Source organism: Miniopterus schreibersii, assembly GCF_964146895.1.
Source record: "Miniopterus schreibersii genome assembly, chromosome: 5".
In the NCBI taxonomy this organism is placed as follows: domain Eukaryota; kingdom Metazoa; phylum Chordata; class Mammalia; order Chiroptera; family Miniopteridae; genus Miniopterus; species Miniopterus schreibersii.
The window spans coordinates 42,609,677-42,626,793 of NC_138106.1; the positions used below are offsets into that span (position 1 = coordinate 42,609,677).

A 17,117-nucleotide genomic window follows, 5' to 3' on the forward strand; every position below is an offset into this window, starting at 1 on the left:
TAAACAATAAATTAGGGAAGAGTGTTTAAGCTATAAATAAAAAAGAATTGTGTGACTGATAGACCAGGACAGTTAAGGAAGGTGGAATATTTTATCGCTGCTTTGGCATTGTATAAATTAGAATACCGGTTGGTATATTAGCTGAAGCACAGGTACACTACTATATAAGCCAACATGGGAATTCCCTTCTTTAAAGGGGAATTGTTTTGAAAAATCGAAACACTTGGATAATTAAAAGAAGTAACTGTGATAAGTTACTAAAGGAATAAAAGGAAGTGGATTTGGAATAAAAATAAATTGGATCTTTCTGCTTGATGAAAAACAGTTGAAAACATGACATAAAAAATTATGGGAATGATGAGGTAGTGAATTGGCATTGTCTTTCTTTGATTGACTTATCAAAGACCATAAAAGTATTTATTTAAAAGATACATCTTTATAGATGAGGTTTTTATAAATGTATCTTACACTGTTGAATTTGGAAACAGTGTTGAAATTTATGTTACCATTTGATGTTCTCTTACTTGTCATGCAGAAATATCAACTAGTTTTATCCTGATTGATAGTGAGCCAGTGCCATTATTATTGGCAATGATTATAGCGTCTTGTATTAAAACTAAGAATCAAACAAAATAAAAATCCCCCAAATTACACGCTAATACTTTCCCTTAATTTAAAGTGCTTTTTTGTTTCTATTTGCTTTTTCTCTGAAAAACTTTTATTTCTGTAAGTTTTTGGATTATATGAAGTAAACAGTTATAAAGCCTCTGGGTGATTCTACTAATTAAAATTTGAATGTATTTTAAGAGACTTTCTAATTGCATTATATAAAATAAAATATTTTTGACAGTTATTTTAAAAAGCTCTGAAGCTATCTGAAACTCCTAATTTAGGTTATTTTAATGAGTATTAGTTTTCCTAACTCTTTTTATTTTTATAATCTGATAAATATTGAGCCCATTGTTTTCCAGATCACTATCCTTAGGCAAATTAGTGACCTCATTTATTGGAACATAGTCTTTTTAGGGTTTCTAATTGAGAAAATATTTGGCTTGTGACATTGTCAATTTTTAGTTGTCTTTTCTCCCACATTTCTCAAGATCAGTTATCTAATAAGGCAGGAGTTAAAACTATTGAACAGAAAATGACATATATTTTAGTATCATGACACATGTAAATACATTGTGATAAAAACTGTACCAGATTAGCATTTCATGATTATTGAATGGAATGAATTTTAAACATAGAAATGGTGATTATTTTGTACATAGGTCCAAACTGGGTTTTGTTTTATTTTTAATTTTTATAATTATTATATTATCTCCATCTCTCAATTGTGTTCTTTTATAGTACTTTTGCTTTAATGATTGATATATCCTATATTCTCAAAGACTATTTTTAATTAATGTCAAAACAGCTCATAAAAAGTGAAAATTTAGTCAGACTACTTACTTGATGTTGTGTAAAGTTAAAACAGTGTCTAAAACTTTATTTTTTAATTTGCAAAAAGAAAAAACTCTAAATTTTAGTCAAATAAGCCTGCATGTATAGGCATGTAGAATATATGAATTAATGTAAAACCTTGATTAACTTGATGCTCAGAAATTCAAATTAATAGTTTTGAGGGACTATTAATGTTTAATTGAAGACATCAGATATGAAGTAAAAATACTTAAAAATAATAATTTAATAAGTAAATAAACCATAATGTACCCTCTGATCAGTCCTATGAGAATTGTGGTTGAGAATTAAAAGATTCGGGCCTATATGGTCAACACTTGTTCAAGAACTGTTTCATATTTCCCTCGTGGGTATAAAATCTAGAGTATAAACTAGTTCATATTGGCAATTCAAACATATGGGCTGAGGTATGTGTTTTCTCTAGTTTCCTGTTACTAGGAAATTTATTCAGTCACGGCACCAGCTTCCTTGAGCATTCTTGGTTAGCCTACGTTTTATTGTAGGTTGATATTGCATATTTGGTTCATTTTATTCAGCAGTCACTTACTGCATGTTCCTTTTCACTTTTTAAACTGTGCTGTTTTATATTTCTGAGACATCTAATTTTACTAAGGGGAAAAAATGGAAATGTGGTACAGAGTCCAATTATATAGTGGCTCTTAAAGGTGCATAAATGTTTCCATTTTTTATATGATTTCCATTCCTCCCTAACTTACATCTGTTCCTTTCTTGTGCCTTTGGTTTAACATTGTTCTCCTCCCCAATTTTCCTCTTCTCCTCATCATAAACTCACGGCAGGGTCTGCTTGGTGAGCTCATTCTCTTACAACAGCAAATTCAAGAACATGAAGAGGAAGCACGCAGAACTGCTGGCCAATATAGCACGAGCTATGCCCAACCGAAGCGCAAGGTGATGGATGGTTTAAGGGGGCTACTGATGTGTTCACATTAATCAGCCATTTCTACCAAGATCATGTCGCCTTAATCCATTCATGGACTCCAATTATGAGAAATTATTTTTGACAAAGTAAAAATATGAAAGATACATAATACAAATATGTAGCTTTCCTGGTGTGGGTAAACATACCCAACAGATATATTTTCAAAAAAATTAGATTAACTCAAGAGTCCGTGGGTTTGTATTTAGGGAAGAATTATGAATTGTGGTTTACTTGGTCCAGTTATTTTGTCACCATAAGTTCATAGCCAACTTGTTGACTTACTTGTTCTCCAAGTTTTTATTTCTAAAATGAAAAGGATTACTGTGGATGACCATGTTAAGTTATTTAAAAAATGAAATGTATTTGTTTTAGCTGAAATGGATCTGCAGAGAACAGTTTCATTTTTTTATAGATGAAAACTAGTTTTATTTCACTTTTGGGCATAGTTGGTAAATTCATTGCATAAAGTTTGTCCACATTCGTCAGTAAAGTCAGCACAAATAAATTTTACCTTGGACCACTGAAAGAACATTAGAAATCTGATCTAAATCTGTTCGCTAAAGAACAGATTCTAATAAAAGTCAGCATAAATCTATATAAATACTTGGTTATAGGTACACAACCAAGAAGACCTTAAAAATATGCTTTTGGCTGTTAGATGATCCCACAGTGTATATCCCAAGGTTAATGTTTAAAAGGACTTTCAAGTCAAAATGAAATGAATGTAATGATTTTAAAGTTATATTCTGATGAAATCAGCTAATCACCTATTATATTAGAAAAGTTTTAAAGTTATGTGCAAATCTTAGGAAAAAAGATTCAATCATACATATAATTAGCTTCCTTGTAGGTTCTGATTTGGAATCAAGCAATATTATAATGATTTAGTGCAATACCTCTGCTGACTAACCTTGTCTCATTTTGGTGGTTAATACTTGAGAGCACTTATCACAGTTTCATTTATTTTTTCAGTTTCACTCCCTGGCTTTTCTCAATTCCATGGCTGTAGAATCAACTACTGTATATATTTAGCTTTCAGTGAGTGAATAACAATAGGTAGATGTAGAAAATAAATTATTTTCCTACTTGGTTAAATTAAAGCATCCGTGTTACCAAAGAAAGATTTATTTTAAATGGTGCTTTAGCATTCTCTGTTCTGTATGCTATTGCAAGTGCATTTAAACAAATAATTTAGCAAATTGGATGCTTAGGCTCATCCTTCTAGCTTTGTTACAGAAGGAAGGGGAAGGAGTTATTATGTCCTGTTACGTTATTTAGAAATATGAATATGGTTCCAGTTAAAAGTTGTTCTTAAGTGTTCATATTGGTAAAATAATTTAAAATGAGTCCTATAGATCTGCCATTTTCAGATTTTAAGATATGGTTTAAGATTTTTTTAATCTGATGATATAAGGGCTATTCGTAGTGAGCACTGTTTATTTTCTGCATTGCCAAAGGTTAATGCTCATTTGAGATCTACTTGCCTTTTTTCAGGCATCGAAAAGTTCCTATTTCTAATACTTGTTGGATTATCCACATAGCTCTTCTGTTCCTCGCTTTCCTTGTTTGTAAAATAGAGACTGACAGGACTGTACCCTCATCTATTTATTATGACACACAGTGGAGCACCAGACCGAGCCTTTTCCTGCCCACTGTGAGGTTACCTTGTGTGAAAGTAAATGGGACTTTAAAAACGATTGATGCTCTTCTGTACTGACCTCATTCCCATTACTATTCTGATAGTTTTTTTACTGTACCTTCCCTCCTTTCCCCCACAGATGACTTTTCAGCTCTTCCCTATCATAATGATCAAAGTCCTAATTCACAAGATTTTTATCATTCCAGGCATTTGATGTTTACTTGAGGTACAAAACCATAGCTTTTTGTTGCTTTTAATCATTCTTTCTTCCTTACCTTCTTGAAAATATAAGTAGGTCTTCATTTTTTATATCTTAACTAGTAGCAGTAGCTAATAATTTTTCCCTGTATCCTCTGAGCAAAGGAGCTCATGCAGTGATAGTAGATTAAAACTGCCTCTAGTAGTTTTGCCTCTTATGAATATGTACCTAAAGACATTTTTGAGTCTTTTCAATTTATATATTTTGGTATTTCAGAATTGCCACAATGGCTTAGTAGGAAAAAATACTTAAAAATTTAAAATCAGGCTTGGTTTTGTGAGGAGCTAGTAAAGGTTTTTGTCTTTCAGCTTTAGCTTGTTTCTGCGGAGGATTCCGCTCTTTCTCCATCTGTTTCACAGCCCTGGAATTGTAGAAAAGCCCTGGTTTCAAGACCATTGATACCCATTTCTGTCAGGGTGAGTTCTAAATTCATTTCCTCATACAAACTGAATATATTAAACCACAGGACAAGAACTTATTCTTGTCATAAGGAGTTGAATTTTATCAGTAAAGTGCATCACAATAAAATATACCCAAAATGCTAGTTAAGACCTTAAGTAAGTGACAGGTTAAAAATAGCATGTGCTAGTCTCAAGAAAATATGCAGAAGTATCTTCTCATTAGTCTTTAATACTTATTTTGTAAACCTAAAGGCTTTCACTTTGTTTCCTAGAAAATATTAGGTGTAATTCTTGACACCACTATCACTTGTCTTATAACATGAATTTTGATGTTTCATTAATTTAAGCAGATAGAAGGTAAGACAGTCATGCAGAAGGGCAAAAGATAAATCTAAATACTCCTAAAAATATGAATTTATAAAAATCTTAACAGTTATGATCCTAAATACTGTTGGCATAAAGATCGTGTTTGTAGTATTCTAATAACCTTTTATCATTTTAACTTTTTGTATACCCTTTTTATTTTACCAAATTACTAAATTAACCTCTTAAGCCCTTGGCTTATAGTAAAGAGTCTAACTTTTTTGTGTAATTGTATTGGTTTCTTAATTATTGCTCCACTGTATAGAGCCATGTTGAATTTTCTCTTGTAATTTAGAATATGTTGCATGAAATCATTAAATATTCACATTCAAACTAAAATAGTTTATACTAATACTGTTTATACATTTCATACTAATTTAACTGCAGTTGGATGAATATTTAATGGAACAAAGTAAATCAAAGTATCTTTTTAAATGAATTGGGAATTTAATTTGCATAACAAAATTTTATGACCACATTGTTAACAGTGTGATGGCATGCCGTATGATTGAAATGTGGAATTATTTGTTTCTTCATTGGCCTTCAATATTTTGTTCTTTGGGTTGTGGGCTCTTCCGCAACTTTCTTGTTTCCTCACATTTTAGGAGACTATTAATAATTCTTGTCCATTCTACACAAACACTGTCAAATGAAAAAAGTTTTTATCCACAAGTCCTGATTGCTATACAGGAATGAGAAAACAACAATAAAGTTTGTTTTATGTTATCATTTTTTCTAATTATTGAAACATATTTAGAGATTTTTAGGCATAGGCCTTTAAGGAAAAAAATAAATATGTAACTATCATTTCTAATAAGCATTGTCATTTTTATTTAAAAGAAGTGTTTGGAGAAACTTTTGAGAAAATATTTGAAAATAGGAATTAAAATCTCTAACTTTATTGCATGGATGAGAATTATTAATGCCTTCTTAAATAAACCCGTCATTTAAAATTTTTCATATATATTTGCTACCATGATGCCTTGATTGCTTAGACAATGAATAAGAAAGATTTACATGAATTTTAACCTGATTTTTGTGTTTTATGAAATAAATTCATGTTTACAAATTTTGATTATCAGAAATTAAGTCAGTTATTTTGAAAGACTAAGGATGGCAACTTCTGTACCTCCACCAAGAAGTCAAAGCACAGTTATATGGATTTGTCATAAATGGCATCACTTTGATTAAAATTGATCATTGTGTTTTATATTTAAAATTGTCTTGTGACTACTTTCAAGCCTGTTATACAATAAACTTCTATGTTGTTTTTGGATATTTTATCTTAGAACTATTAGTATTCATAACAATTTGTAGTTTCCACAATACCTGTGGATTTCGTCCTACTTTTGTTTTATGTCCAAGTTAATTTTAGTTGCTTTACTCTACTTTATTGCTACTGATGCATTTGCTATATTATGTGTTAGCACACCTTGCACTAGAACTAAATTTAGAAACAATCATCTGGCTCCAGTTAAGAGCTCTGAAAATGCAAGTTGTTATTTGCATTTATTAAATAAATACTTCCCTACTTACAGAATGGAAATGCATAATATTTGCTTAAAGTATACACTATGATCAATGAACTTTTTCAGTACCTTTAAATGATAACGTGTATCTGACTTCCAAAACACATTTCTATAGAGTTGTCTATGTTTTAGTTCCCCATGCATTCCAAATGCCTGTGCTTGAGCACAAAACAAGCTATGATGAACATAGTAACCATATATGTCTTAGTTTTCTAACAAGCCATTCATAAGAAATGACTAGAATGGGAAAAGGAAAATGATTGCTTTTTAAGGTTTTTACTTAGTATAAAATTTTGATGAGCTCTTTTTATTGATGAGTACAATTGTTTTTTACTTGCTTAAATGTCATTTGACTTAAAATCTGCTTTGATTAAATATGCATATAAAGTCAGTAGTTTTTACTCTTAAAAATACTTTTTAAAAATTTTAACTTGCTGTACAGCACATTCTATATAAACCTAATTCTACTCAAAATTAATTTCTTTTAATTATGTAGGTGTCAGACAAAGAGAAAATTGACCAACTTCAAGAAGAACTTCTGCATACCCAGGTGATTCTGATGAGTGAGAACCAGGAACTTTTTCTTACACTCGAATATAAGTTTGGTGATGTGGGAATTAATTTTTTTAACAAAAAGCTAAATTTGGTATGGTTTAATGATAGAACATTATTATCAGTAGGTGCAAAAAAAAATGCAAAAGCTAATTGAAAAATAAGGAATAAAGGACCTTAAAGTGTGGTTGAGTTAAAATGTGTAAAAACCTATTTTTGAATGAACCTTGTGCTTATAATTTAAAGAAAAACTATGGAAAAAATGAAAGAAAGGGGTTTGTCCTTATGTAAACCTATGCTTACATTTTTACATTTATAGGCTAATTTAAGTAGCAGTTGAGTCTACCACTGTTGTAGTGAACCCTCAGGAACTTTTTCCTTTGCTTCTCTAAAGTCCCAAACCAATCAGATTACCAAAGAATGGTTTCATCCCCAGAAATTATGTAGATCCCATAATTCATTACATATTTACAAAGAAATGAGCCAGAGGAAATCCTACCACCCTTATAACATTCATTGATATAAACCTGTGGACTTGTGCATTTATACTTGTTAGCCACTGAGCATTGACACAAACACTATGGAGAATTTATGATATAAGTAACCCTGTGGTTATCTATATCTGTAATATCCAATAGAAATATAATGCAATCCACATGTGTCATTTAAAATTTTTACATTAAAATGTAAACAGGAACATGTAGAATTTATTTTAATAATATATTTTATTTAACGCAGTAGATCCCAAATAGTATCATTTAAACATGTAAATAAATCAGTATAAAAAATATTATGTGTTTTATTTAATTATTTATTTACTGAATCGTAGAAATCTGGTGTGTATTTTACACTTAACATCACATCACGATTCAGACTAGCCACATTTTTTGTACTTAATAGCAACATGTGGCTAGTGGCTACTATATTAGAACAGCAAAGATCTAGTTCTTAAATAGGGCCAGAATTTTGTTATATATACTGTTATTATATGCAATTATTATATACTATTATTACATACAAGTGAATAAATTCTGTAAAAAAAGGTTTATAGTAGAATCTAACTTATAGTTCTACCTGTCTCATACTATATAAACTAAACAATATGTTTTTCTTTAATTTGGCTTAAGTTGGACATTCTCTGAGGATAGTACCATGAGTTCCTGTTATTTACTATGTTCTTGGAAAATTGATTACAACCTAACAAAAAGTTCTAAGAAATATTTTCCATTATAAAAGACATGGTATTATAAGTTGAACATAAACATTCTGCTGGTTGTAGGGTGGAGTAGTCCTTAATAGTTTTCCAAACCTTGTTACTGCCTAGAGAAGAAATTATAGTGTGCGAACTGAGAAGAACTATTAGAAAAGTGTGGAGCCAAGCATGTACTTCGACAAAACAACCTGTCTGAACACATTAAATCTTCTTAAAATCTGTTTTATATCAGTATTTTAAAAATTAATATGTAACTTCTGGCCACAGAAACTTACCAAAACTTGGAAGAGTTTGAGCCCTTGACTCAGACCTATATTCGAAACTGACCTTGGATAGGTTACCAAGTGTCCCTAACCTCAGGCTCCTAATCCATTTAACCTTTGCCTCTAGTGAAGGCTTAAGGATGTTAATGCAGGTGAAACATTCACTTAAGAACCTGTCACATAATGCATGCTCAGGTACTGTTAACTATTATTATTTTATATCATTTCAATTAAAATACTATGGGGAATGGGACTAATTTGAATTTTTGTCAAATGTCCCTATAATAAGCCTTAACATTTTGATGTAATAGGAAATATTGCTTCATGGAGTGTACTTAAGGACTGGCTTCTTTAAATGCTTACTTTTTTAAGTAATTTAATTTCTTAATTGTAAATAGCAAATAATTTTCTAAATAGCGTGCCAAATTATAATAGAAAACTATAATGAATTTCATTGTTTGAGATAATATTCATAATTTATTTTATTTTCAACATTTTCATAGGAGCTTTTTAAATGAAATAATTTATTTTAAATAGTAAGGAGATATCACTTCAGGATTGTGAAAGCTTTTAATTTAGACTTAATGAATGTTATTTATTAACCCATCTTTTTCCTATATAGTTATGGTATTATTTTGTTTCAGTTAAAGTACCAGAGAATCTTGGAACGGTTGGAAAAGGAGAACAAAGAATTGAGAAAAATAGTGCTGCAGAAGGATGACAAAGGCATCCATCACAGAAACCTTAAGGTGTTTAAGTTTATCTTCGTTTGTTCTCAGAACTCAGCCACTTCACACCGCACATTCATCAGTACTAGTGTGAAAGGGACCATAAAGTGTTCTGTCCTTGCCTTTCTCACCTGCTGTCCTTCGGGGATAGGGGCATTCTCTTCCTGTGTTAGGACATTTTACAAATTGTAGTTTCCAGACATTTTTTAAACTATGCCCACAAAATCTTCACACTTTTGACAGTCATTTCTCGTGAGTCAGTTTATTTTTTTGAAATAACCTAATTTGTCTCCAGGCCTATTTCATTTCTACAGCTACAAAACTAGAATTCTGAGTTGACAGACATTTATTTGTATATGACTTACCATCTTGTGTTTCCAGTGAGTGATTAGTTTACTTTCTTCAGTTTTAAGAAAGTTAACATTATCTTCTGGAAACTTCTTTAGGCATTTTAAAAAATGTTTGAAAAAGCATATGCTGGTACTGTTATCAGCATGTTGGTAATTATCATTCTCAATATATTAAATCTTATTATTGCCCATTAAACCAAGCTGTATGTGCTAATTTAAATTGAAGTAATTCTTTTAACTTCCATCCCAATGTAAGTAAACTGAATTTATGTGTAGCAAAACTATAATAAATCATGCCACATACTTTTGGTACCATGGTCCAAAGATACGTAATTGTAGTTTAAGCAACATGTACTAGTAGTTCTGACTCTAAATCATAACTGCATAAAACAAATAAATAGCATGGCTTTACTTACAGGTTACACACGTACGGCACTTGAGAAAAGTTATGTCCAAGTGTTAATATGTTTTGAGAGTTTATCTCAGAAACAGTATTTTCTGTCATAAAATAAAATTATAATGGAAATTAAAGAAATTTCTGATAATTTTTCAGTGGAGGGATAGCAGTTGCTTCCCATTTATTATTTCTAGGTGTTAAGAGATGAAAGGAACTGTAGACCCTCATTTTGTCATTTTGTTTCTACCTTAGCATTAAAACTACCTTTAGTTATTAAATACTTGATAGCAGACCTTTTTTCCCCAGCCTGTGTATTTGTTCATTTATTTATCAAATACTTACTTGAACCTTGTTATCTACCAGGTACCATGTTTGATCCTGTTTCTACATACAGAGAAACAATACAGTATGTCTGCCCCTGGTGCTCTCACATTTTAATCTGCCCAATTGTCAAAGTACACTTAGTCAGGCTTACTGATTTAACAGTTTTTTTGGTCATTCTTTCTCCACTTTAATTCAATTTTCAGCCTGTCTCTCCACCTCCCTCCCCACCCACCCTCTATCTATCTATCTCTGTATCTGACACACACACTGCATTTGGTAGAAGATGGTTTCCTTTCAGTTGGTCACCTGACCCCTTATTTGGCATTTATGGTGTTAATGGTTTTCCTTTGTTGGGCATTTAGTATTAACTCTTCAATATTAAAGAATAACTTCCCTCTTTTACCATTTAATTAAAAGGTTAGAAAATCCTGAATTAATATATTTTAATAATCAATATATTTCTAAATAAAATAAATTGGATAAGAAGAAATGGAATTTTATTTTATATTTTACTATGAATATGTATTTACATAATTAGAAAAAACAATACAGTGATAATGGAAAAACATTTTGAATTTATCAGCTTTTTTCCTCTCGACACATCTATGGTATTTTTTTTAATCTTTTCACTGTTTAATTAATATTATTTTTTTAAATTTTATAGAAATCCTTGATTGACATGTATTCTGAAGTTCTTGATGTTCTATCTGATTATGATGCCAGTTATAATACACAAGATCATCTGCCAAGGGTAAGTGAAAACTTAATACATAGTGAATTTGCTCCTTAGCAAAAAACACTTTAGGTTTTAAAAATGTTAAACGTATATGTACATACACACACACACACACATGCATATAAGTCTATATATTTTTTTACCTATATAATAGGGACATATATTTTTTACCTATATAATAATTATGTTCTAAGTATTAAATGTTGTTTGAGTATTTTGATCCACTGGTTGACCTATATTTATGTGAAATAAAGGAAGGCTATTAGATATTTGACATTATGTATTCATAATATCCATGATATTAAAGTACCTGAACAGTGGGTTAAGTTCAGCACATTAGAGAAATTTAACCTCATAGAATTGAAAATATCTTTGTAAAGAGAAAACTAACTATGGGAAAGATTTGTGGAACATGAATGACCTGGTTTTAGAAATAGTGGTTTAAATTAACACAAGTTTTTAATAAAAGTTGGCTATAAATGGATCTAATTCATGTTTTGTTATTTACATTTTTAATGTGCATACACGTATCTACTATCAATTTTTTCATGGATGATTTTTTTTAATCATTTAACTGTAGATATTTTAAAAGACTAAAAAAATCTCCGCAGCATTTTAAATGTATTTAAATATACGTTGGTATAGAATAATATGAATAAATGTTATTTGTTTTGCCGTAAGGTTGTTGTAGTTGGAGATCAGAGTGCTGGCAAAACTAGTGTGTTGGAAATGATTGCTCAAGCACGAATATTCCCACGAGGCTCTGGGGAGATGATGACACGTTCTCCAGTTAAGGTAAGAACATAGGCCATCTGAATGAAGTTTTTTAGAAAAGTAATCGCTTCAGTGAGCTTTGTTCATTGTGTTGAAATGAAGAATTTTAACTAAAGAAAGAATTGACACATAGCATTTGGAATTATTCCTGTAAGAGAATTATTCCTGTAAGAAATCAGTAGGAGGCACAGCCAGGAAGCCAGTGTGACAGGAACTGAGTGAGGGGAAAGTGATGGGAGAGGAGGACAGGGGTGCAGTGGGAGACCAGGCTATCCTGTTAGTAGGCCTTTGGAGTTTATAAAGATAATTATATGCTATATGTAATAATCTATTGAAAAAAAGATGATGCAAGAGAGAGGGAGCAAAGTCATTGAGGTAAAAGAGGCTGGGACTTAGTGTACAAGTTGTCCATATCTAGAAGCACTGGCAATTCATCCATGGTTACAGTAAGGAAGCCTATGGCTACAGAGTCTTTCATTCACAAAATATTTATTAGGTGCATAATATGTGCCAGCACTGTTCTAGGCATGTGTTGGTAAACAAAACAAATATCTTCATCATAATGGAGGATATGTTCTAGTAGAGGGAGACAGATAATAAATAATAGACATAAGTAAGTTACATAGTATGTTAGAAGGTGGTAAGTGTGCAAAATAGAGCCAGGCAATGGGAATGGTGGTGCCAGGGTGTTGGTAGACTGCATCGAGAAGGTGACAGTTGAACCAAGACTTGCTGAAAGTGAGGGAGGGAGTATGTGGGTATCTACTTCAAGAGTGTTTCATGTAGAGAGAAAGTCAGTGTAAAGCCCCTGAGGTAGGTAGGTGCTTATATGTTCAAGGTCAGTGTGACTAGAGCAGAGTGAAGAGCAGTTAGGTGATAAAGTCAGAGGGATAAGGGGGGGAGCAGATGATTAGAGCCCCGTAGGTTGTCCTGCGAACTGTGATTTTTATTTTGAATCAAATGGGAGCCAATGCAGTGTTTTGAGCAGAGTAACAACATTACTTTTTAAAAAGCTCACTCTGACCGCCTTGTTGAAATAGACATAGGCAAGAGGGGTAGAACCAGGGAGACCAGGTGGGAAACTATTGGAGTATCCGGGTGGTACTGGGACCAGAGTAGCAGCAGTGAAGGTGATAAAAAATGGTTGAATCTGTCACGAAAGTAGAATCAACATGATTTTTTAACATATTTGATGTGGAAAGAGAGGAAGTCAATTGTGAGGATGACTTGAGGTTTTTGGCATGAATAAATTAAAGCATGTAATTGGCGTGGGGAAGTCTGTATTAGAGTGAATTAGCTTTCGGGAAGAAAATCAAGAGTTTGTACTTGCTGAGGGAAGTTAACAAATAAGCAGTTGGATGTAAAATTGGGAGAGCTATCTGGGCTCGAGACTAAATTTAGGAGTCATAATAAATATCTAAAGGTGGTATACAGAGCCATGATCTTACTGGATAAGCTCACTATGGGAGTGAGTGAGATAGAGAAGACAGCATGAAGGCTTGTGTCCTGGACACTCCCAACATTAGAGATTGAGGGAGACGGAAACAGTGAAGGAGCTTGTGAAGGAGCAACCAGTGTGATAGGAGGAAAACCAGAACAGTGCGGTCAGTGTCCTGAAAGTCAGAAAGAAAGTGTCCAAGAGGAGGGAGTGATGGGCGGCGTCAGTGCTGCTGATAATCAGGTAAGGTGAAGACTGAGAACTAATTACTGAATTTACAGTAGAGGCAAGTAAGTAGAAAATGGAAGTTGCCTTCTAATTACTTCCACTTCCTCAGAGACATAAGAAGCTAAGCTATCAGCTGTTAAGTAAAGAGAGGGGAGAAGGTATTGAAGATTGAGTAAGAGGAGAGTGCAAAGGCTTTTCTAGGTGAGTGATGAGTCCAGGATTGAGTTGAGGGAAATCCAGAAATCTTAGGATTGCTGAGTCATACTGAAGTCCCCGTTGAGGTCTGGACACAAACTTAACGGGACACTGTATGATTGCGTATTTCTTTTCTTTTAGTTCAGAAGGTGGATGTATTATAGAGTAACTGGAGAATTGGAAACTTGAAATCACCAAGAATGAAGGCCAGAATAATGGTAGAAAATGAGACATTGAGGCTGATGCTAAAATCTTTTAGAAATGGAGTCTGTTTATGATGGCAACAAGCAGCCTGGTGTGATTCATGTAGAGTGCACTGGGGTCTGGCTGTGAATTCAACCATCCTGTGTCAAGCTAGTTTCTTTTTCATTGTTCCACAGCAGCGATTTTCAACCGGTGTGCTGCAAGAATTTTTAAAACATGCAATACCTGAATATTTAGTCAGGGGCACTGACCTCTTTTCCCTTAGATTGTCAAATAAAAAAATTACAACAGCCAACACAACAACAGCTATTTGGTGTGAATGAATCAAAAGCATATCTTTTTTTTTAAGGCTCACAAAACATATATTTTTGTGTGTGCCTCAGGATTTTAGTAATTGGTTTATGTGTGCCATGAGATGAAAAAGATTAAAAATCACTGTCCTGTGATATTACTTGAATGTACCACACTTTACAGATTCATGTGGGATACTTCTAATTTAGGACCTCATATCATGCTCTGTCATGCACTGTAACAACATTGTTAACCTACCTTTTACATTGTTAGCAGCACCCTAATTGTAGTGGTTATGGATGATGTTATATTTTAGGAGGAGTTCACTTTCTTCTGTCAGGTGATCCAGCATGGACAGATTTCCTTGAAACCAACAAGGCTGGTGTCTCTCTCCAATGTATCCTTACTCCTATAATAGTATTTACCAGGACTTCTCCTCCTTGGTAGACTCTGAAGTCTAGATTTTTGTCTTCCCTGAAGAGTGAGAATGCCAGAAGCTTGACTTAGCATGTTAGTCTTGTTAGCAGCTTCTTTCTACTTGTTTCTTAATGTGCAAGTGCCTTAAATGGAAATTGTGTGCAGAATGTAGGGCTCGGAATTTGGAGATTCATTTCTGCTGTACATGTTTCTCTGGTACCTTGGCACCCTAAATCGTGCCTGCTTGGTAACCCCAGCTCCTCAACCCAGTGAAACTGCTACAGGTTTTAAGCTCTTCTATCAGGCCGCCCTGTGCTACAAATTAGCAAATGCCTTGAGAGAAAATACCTGTAGGAATGTCCCCCACAAATCCTTTGGGGTCTTGGACTCAGTCCAGGTTTCTCTCTGAGGCCTTCAAACGGCTGGTTTTGGTTTGTTATCTAGCCTGTTTAGCTAATCTCAGTAGAAGGAATTGTATTTTAAAAGTGAAATCAGATCATTATAGTGAAGCACGAAAAGTTACACTTAAAAAATCAAGGAGCCCAACCAGTGTTGCTCCATGGTTGAGCATCAACCTATGATCCAGGAGATTGTGGTTCAGTTCCTAGTCAGGGCACATGCCCCAGCTGCAGGTTCGATCCCTGGTTCAGGGCGTGCAGGAAGCAGCCCATCAATGACTCCCTCATCATTGATGATTCTCTCTCTCTCCCTCCCCCTCTCTCTGAAATCAATAAACATTTATTTAAAAAAAAAAAATCAAGGAATGTGAAGTTGATAAGTTGAAACCACTGACTGTTAACCTGTAAGTTGTTAGAGAATTTCTTGCTCAACTGCACTCCTTCGGGGAGGGCTGCTTTAGCTCTCCTTTAGTTAGTGCCACTCTCTTCTGTGGCACCCTAGGTGTTGCTACACTGTCCTGTTATCTCTGTATATCTCTGTCCCAGTAAGTGAGGCCGAAACCAGGGACAGTCAGTCTTCATGTGTCTCCACCCACAACGCTTGACACAGTTAGCTCTCAATAAATACATGTTAAATAAATCAGTTGTCCTTTACCTAAATTTATCTGTGAAGTTAAATGCAAGATTTTCTTTTAGTTTTGCAGGTTTTATTGGTGGTTTTGTGCTTAGTACTCTAGATAGCATGGACTGTGAAACAAGAGGGGCAGCAGTATTTTATGTCATGCAAGATATAAAGTAGCCAGCAGTCTTGTTGGGCAGTCACAATACCTGTGACAGATGTCGGGACAGTACAAATGAAGAATTCTGTGGTCTCCTCGTTGCCATGTCGACAGCCCCCAGGGATCCTCCTGATGGGTATTTGGTATGAAGGGACACCTGGATTTGTGCGATGCAATGGCCCTGTCTAGACCATGTTAGTGCTATGGGAATTAATATGAATTGTAAATGCATTATTACATCTCAGCTTTCTATTAATCTCAGGTGACTCTGAGTGAAGGTCCTCACCATGTGGCCTTGTTTAAAGATAGTTCTCGAGAGTTTGATCTTACCAAAGAGGAAGATGTAAGTAATATTCATGTGAGGTTTGTGTGTGTAACTTTATAACCTGCATAAGCTTATGAAAGACAACTAAATGGAATATTTGTTGACTGAAGATTTTCTCAGGACTTTGTTGTTTTCCCTTCATAGCTTGCAGCATTAAGACATGAAATAGAACTTCGAATGAGGAAAAATGTGAAAGAAGGCTGTACTGTTAGCCCTGAGGTGAGTGTTGCAATTCACTCAGTGTTTTATGGAAATCTAATGGTTATGATTTGAAATAAGTCATGATATTGGCATTGGCATGATATTGTTTGGATTGCTGCTATTCCAAGATAACATAGACTTTTTTAAATAGTCCAAATAATGTATCATTTTGCCGGTAATTGTTTAGAATAAATACTTTTGGGATCAGAAAAAGAATAACATTTTTCCGAGCACCGTATCTGAATGGGTGACATACAGAATTTTCACAGTATATATCACCAAAGAGTTCCTAACAAACTTCCCCCCAAATTTGTTTTGTTTTGTTTTGTTGTGTCCCAAGTAGACCATATCCTTAAATGTAAAAGGTCCTGGACTACAGAGGATGGTGCTTGTTGACTTACCAGGTGTGATTAATGTAAGTATATACAAAACTTGTATTTTATCTTATTCCTGTGTGGAAAACATTTATAATGACATTTAAAACTTTTTTCTTTAAGACTGTGACATCTGGCATGGCTCCTGACACAAAGGAGACTATTTTCAGTATGAGCAAAGCTTATATGCAGAACCCTAATGCCATCATCCTGTGTATTCAAGGTAAATCTAATCAAAAGATTTTCATTGCAGTGATACGCTTCCTTTAGCAATCCAAGCTTTGCTCTAAATATTCATGTACATAAACATACAAGATAAACATGTTTCACCCTCTGTT

The 17,117-nt window shown here is 33.5% G+C and overlaps 1 protein-coding gene across 4 annotated transcripts in view; it reads left to right on the forward strand.

Annotated features, from left to right (window-relative positions):
- OPA1 (OPA1 mitochondrial dynamin like GTPase) overlaps positions 1–17,117 on the forward strand; it is an 83,797-nt gene that overhangs the window by 19,134 nt on the left and 47,546 nt on the right. For 2 of the 4 annotated variants that reach the window (XM_081138520.1, XM_081138519.1), the window contains 9 exons: positions 2,260–2,370; positions 7,089–7,142; positions 9,265–9,369; positions 11,084–11,170; positions 11,837–11,950; positions 16,142–16,222; positions 16,349–16,423; positions 16,749–16,820; positions 16,903–17,002. In XM_081138520.1, coding sequence (XP_080994646.1) covers positions 2,260–2,370; positions 7,089–7,142; positions 9,265–9,369; positions 11,084–11,170; positions 11,837–11,950; positions 16,142–16,222; positions 16,349–16,423; positions 16,749–16,820; positions 16,903–17,002 — 799 coding nt within the window. The remainder of the gene's footprint in view (positions 1–2,259; positions 2,371–7,088; positions 7,143–9,264; positions 9,370–11,083; positions 11,171–11,836; positions 11,951–16,141; positions 16,223–16,348; positions 16,424–16,748; positions 16,821–16,902; positions 17,003–17,117) is intronic. The other 2 variants (XM_081138522.1, XM_081138521.1) reach the window with 1 other exon arrangement.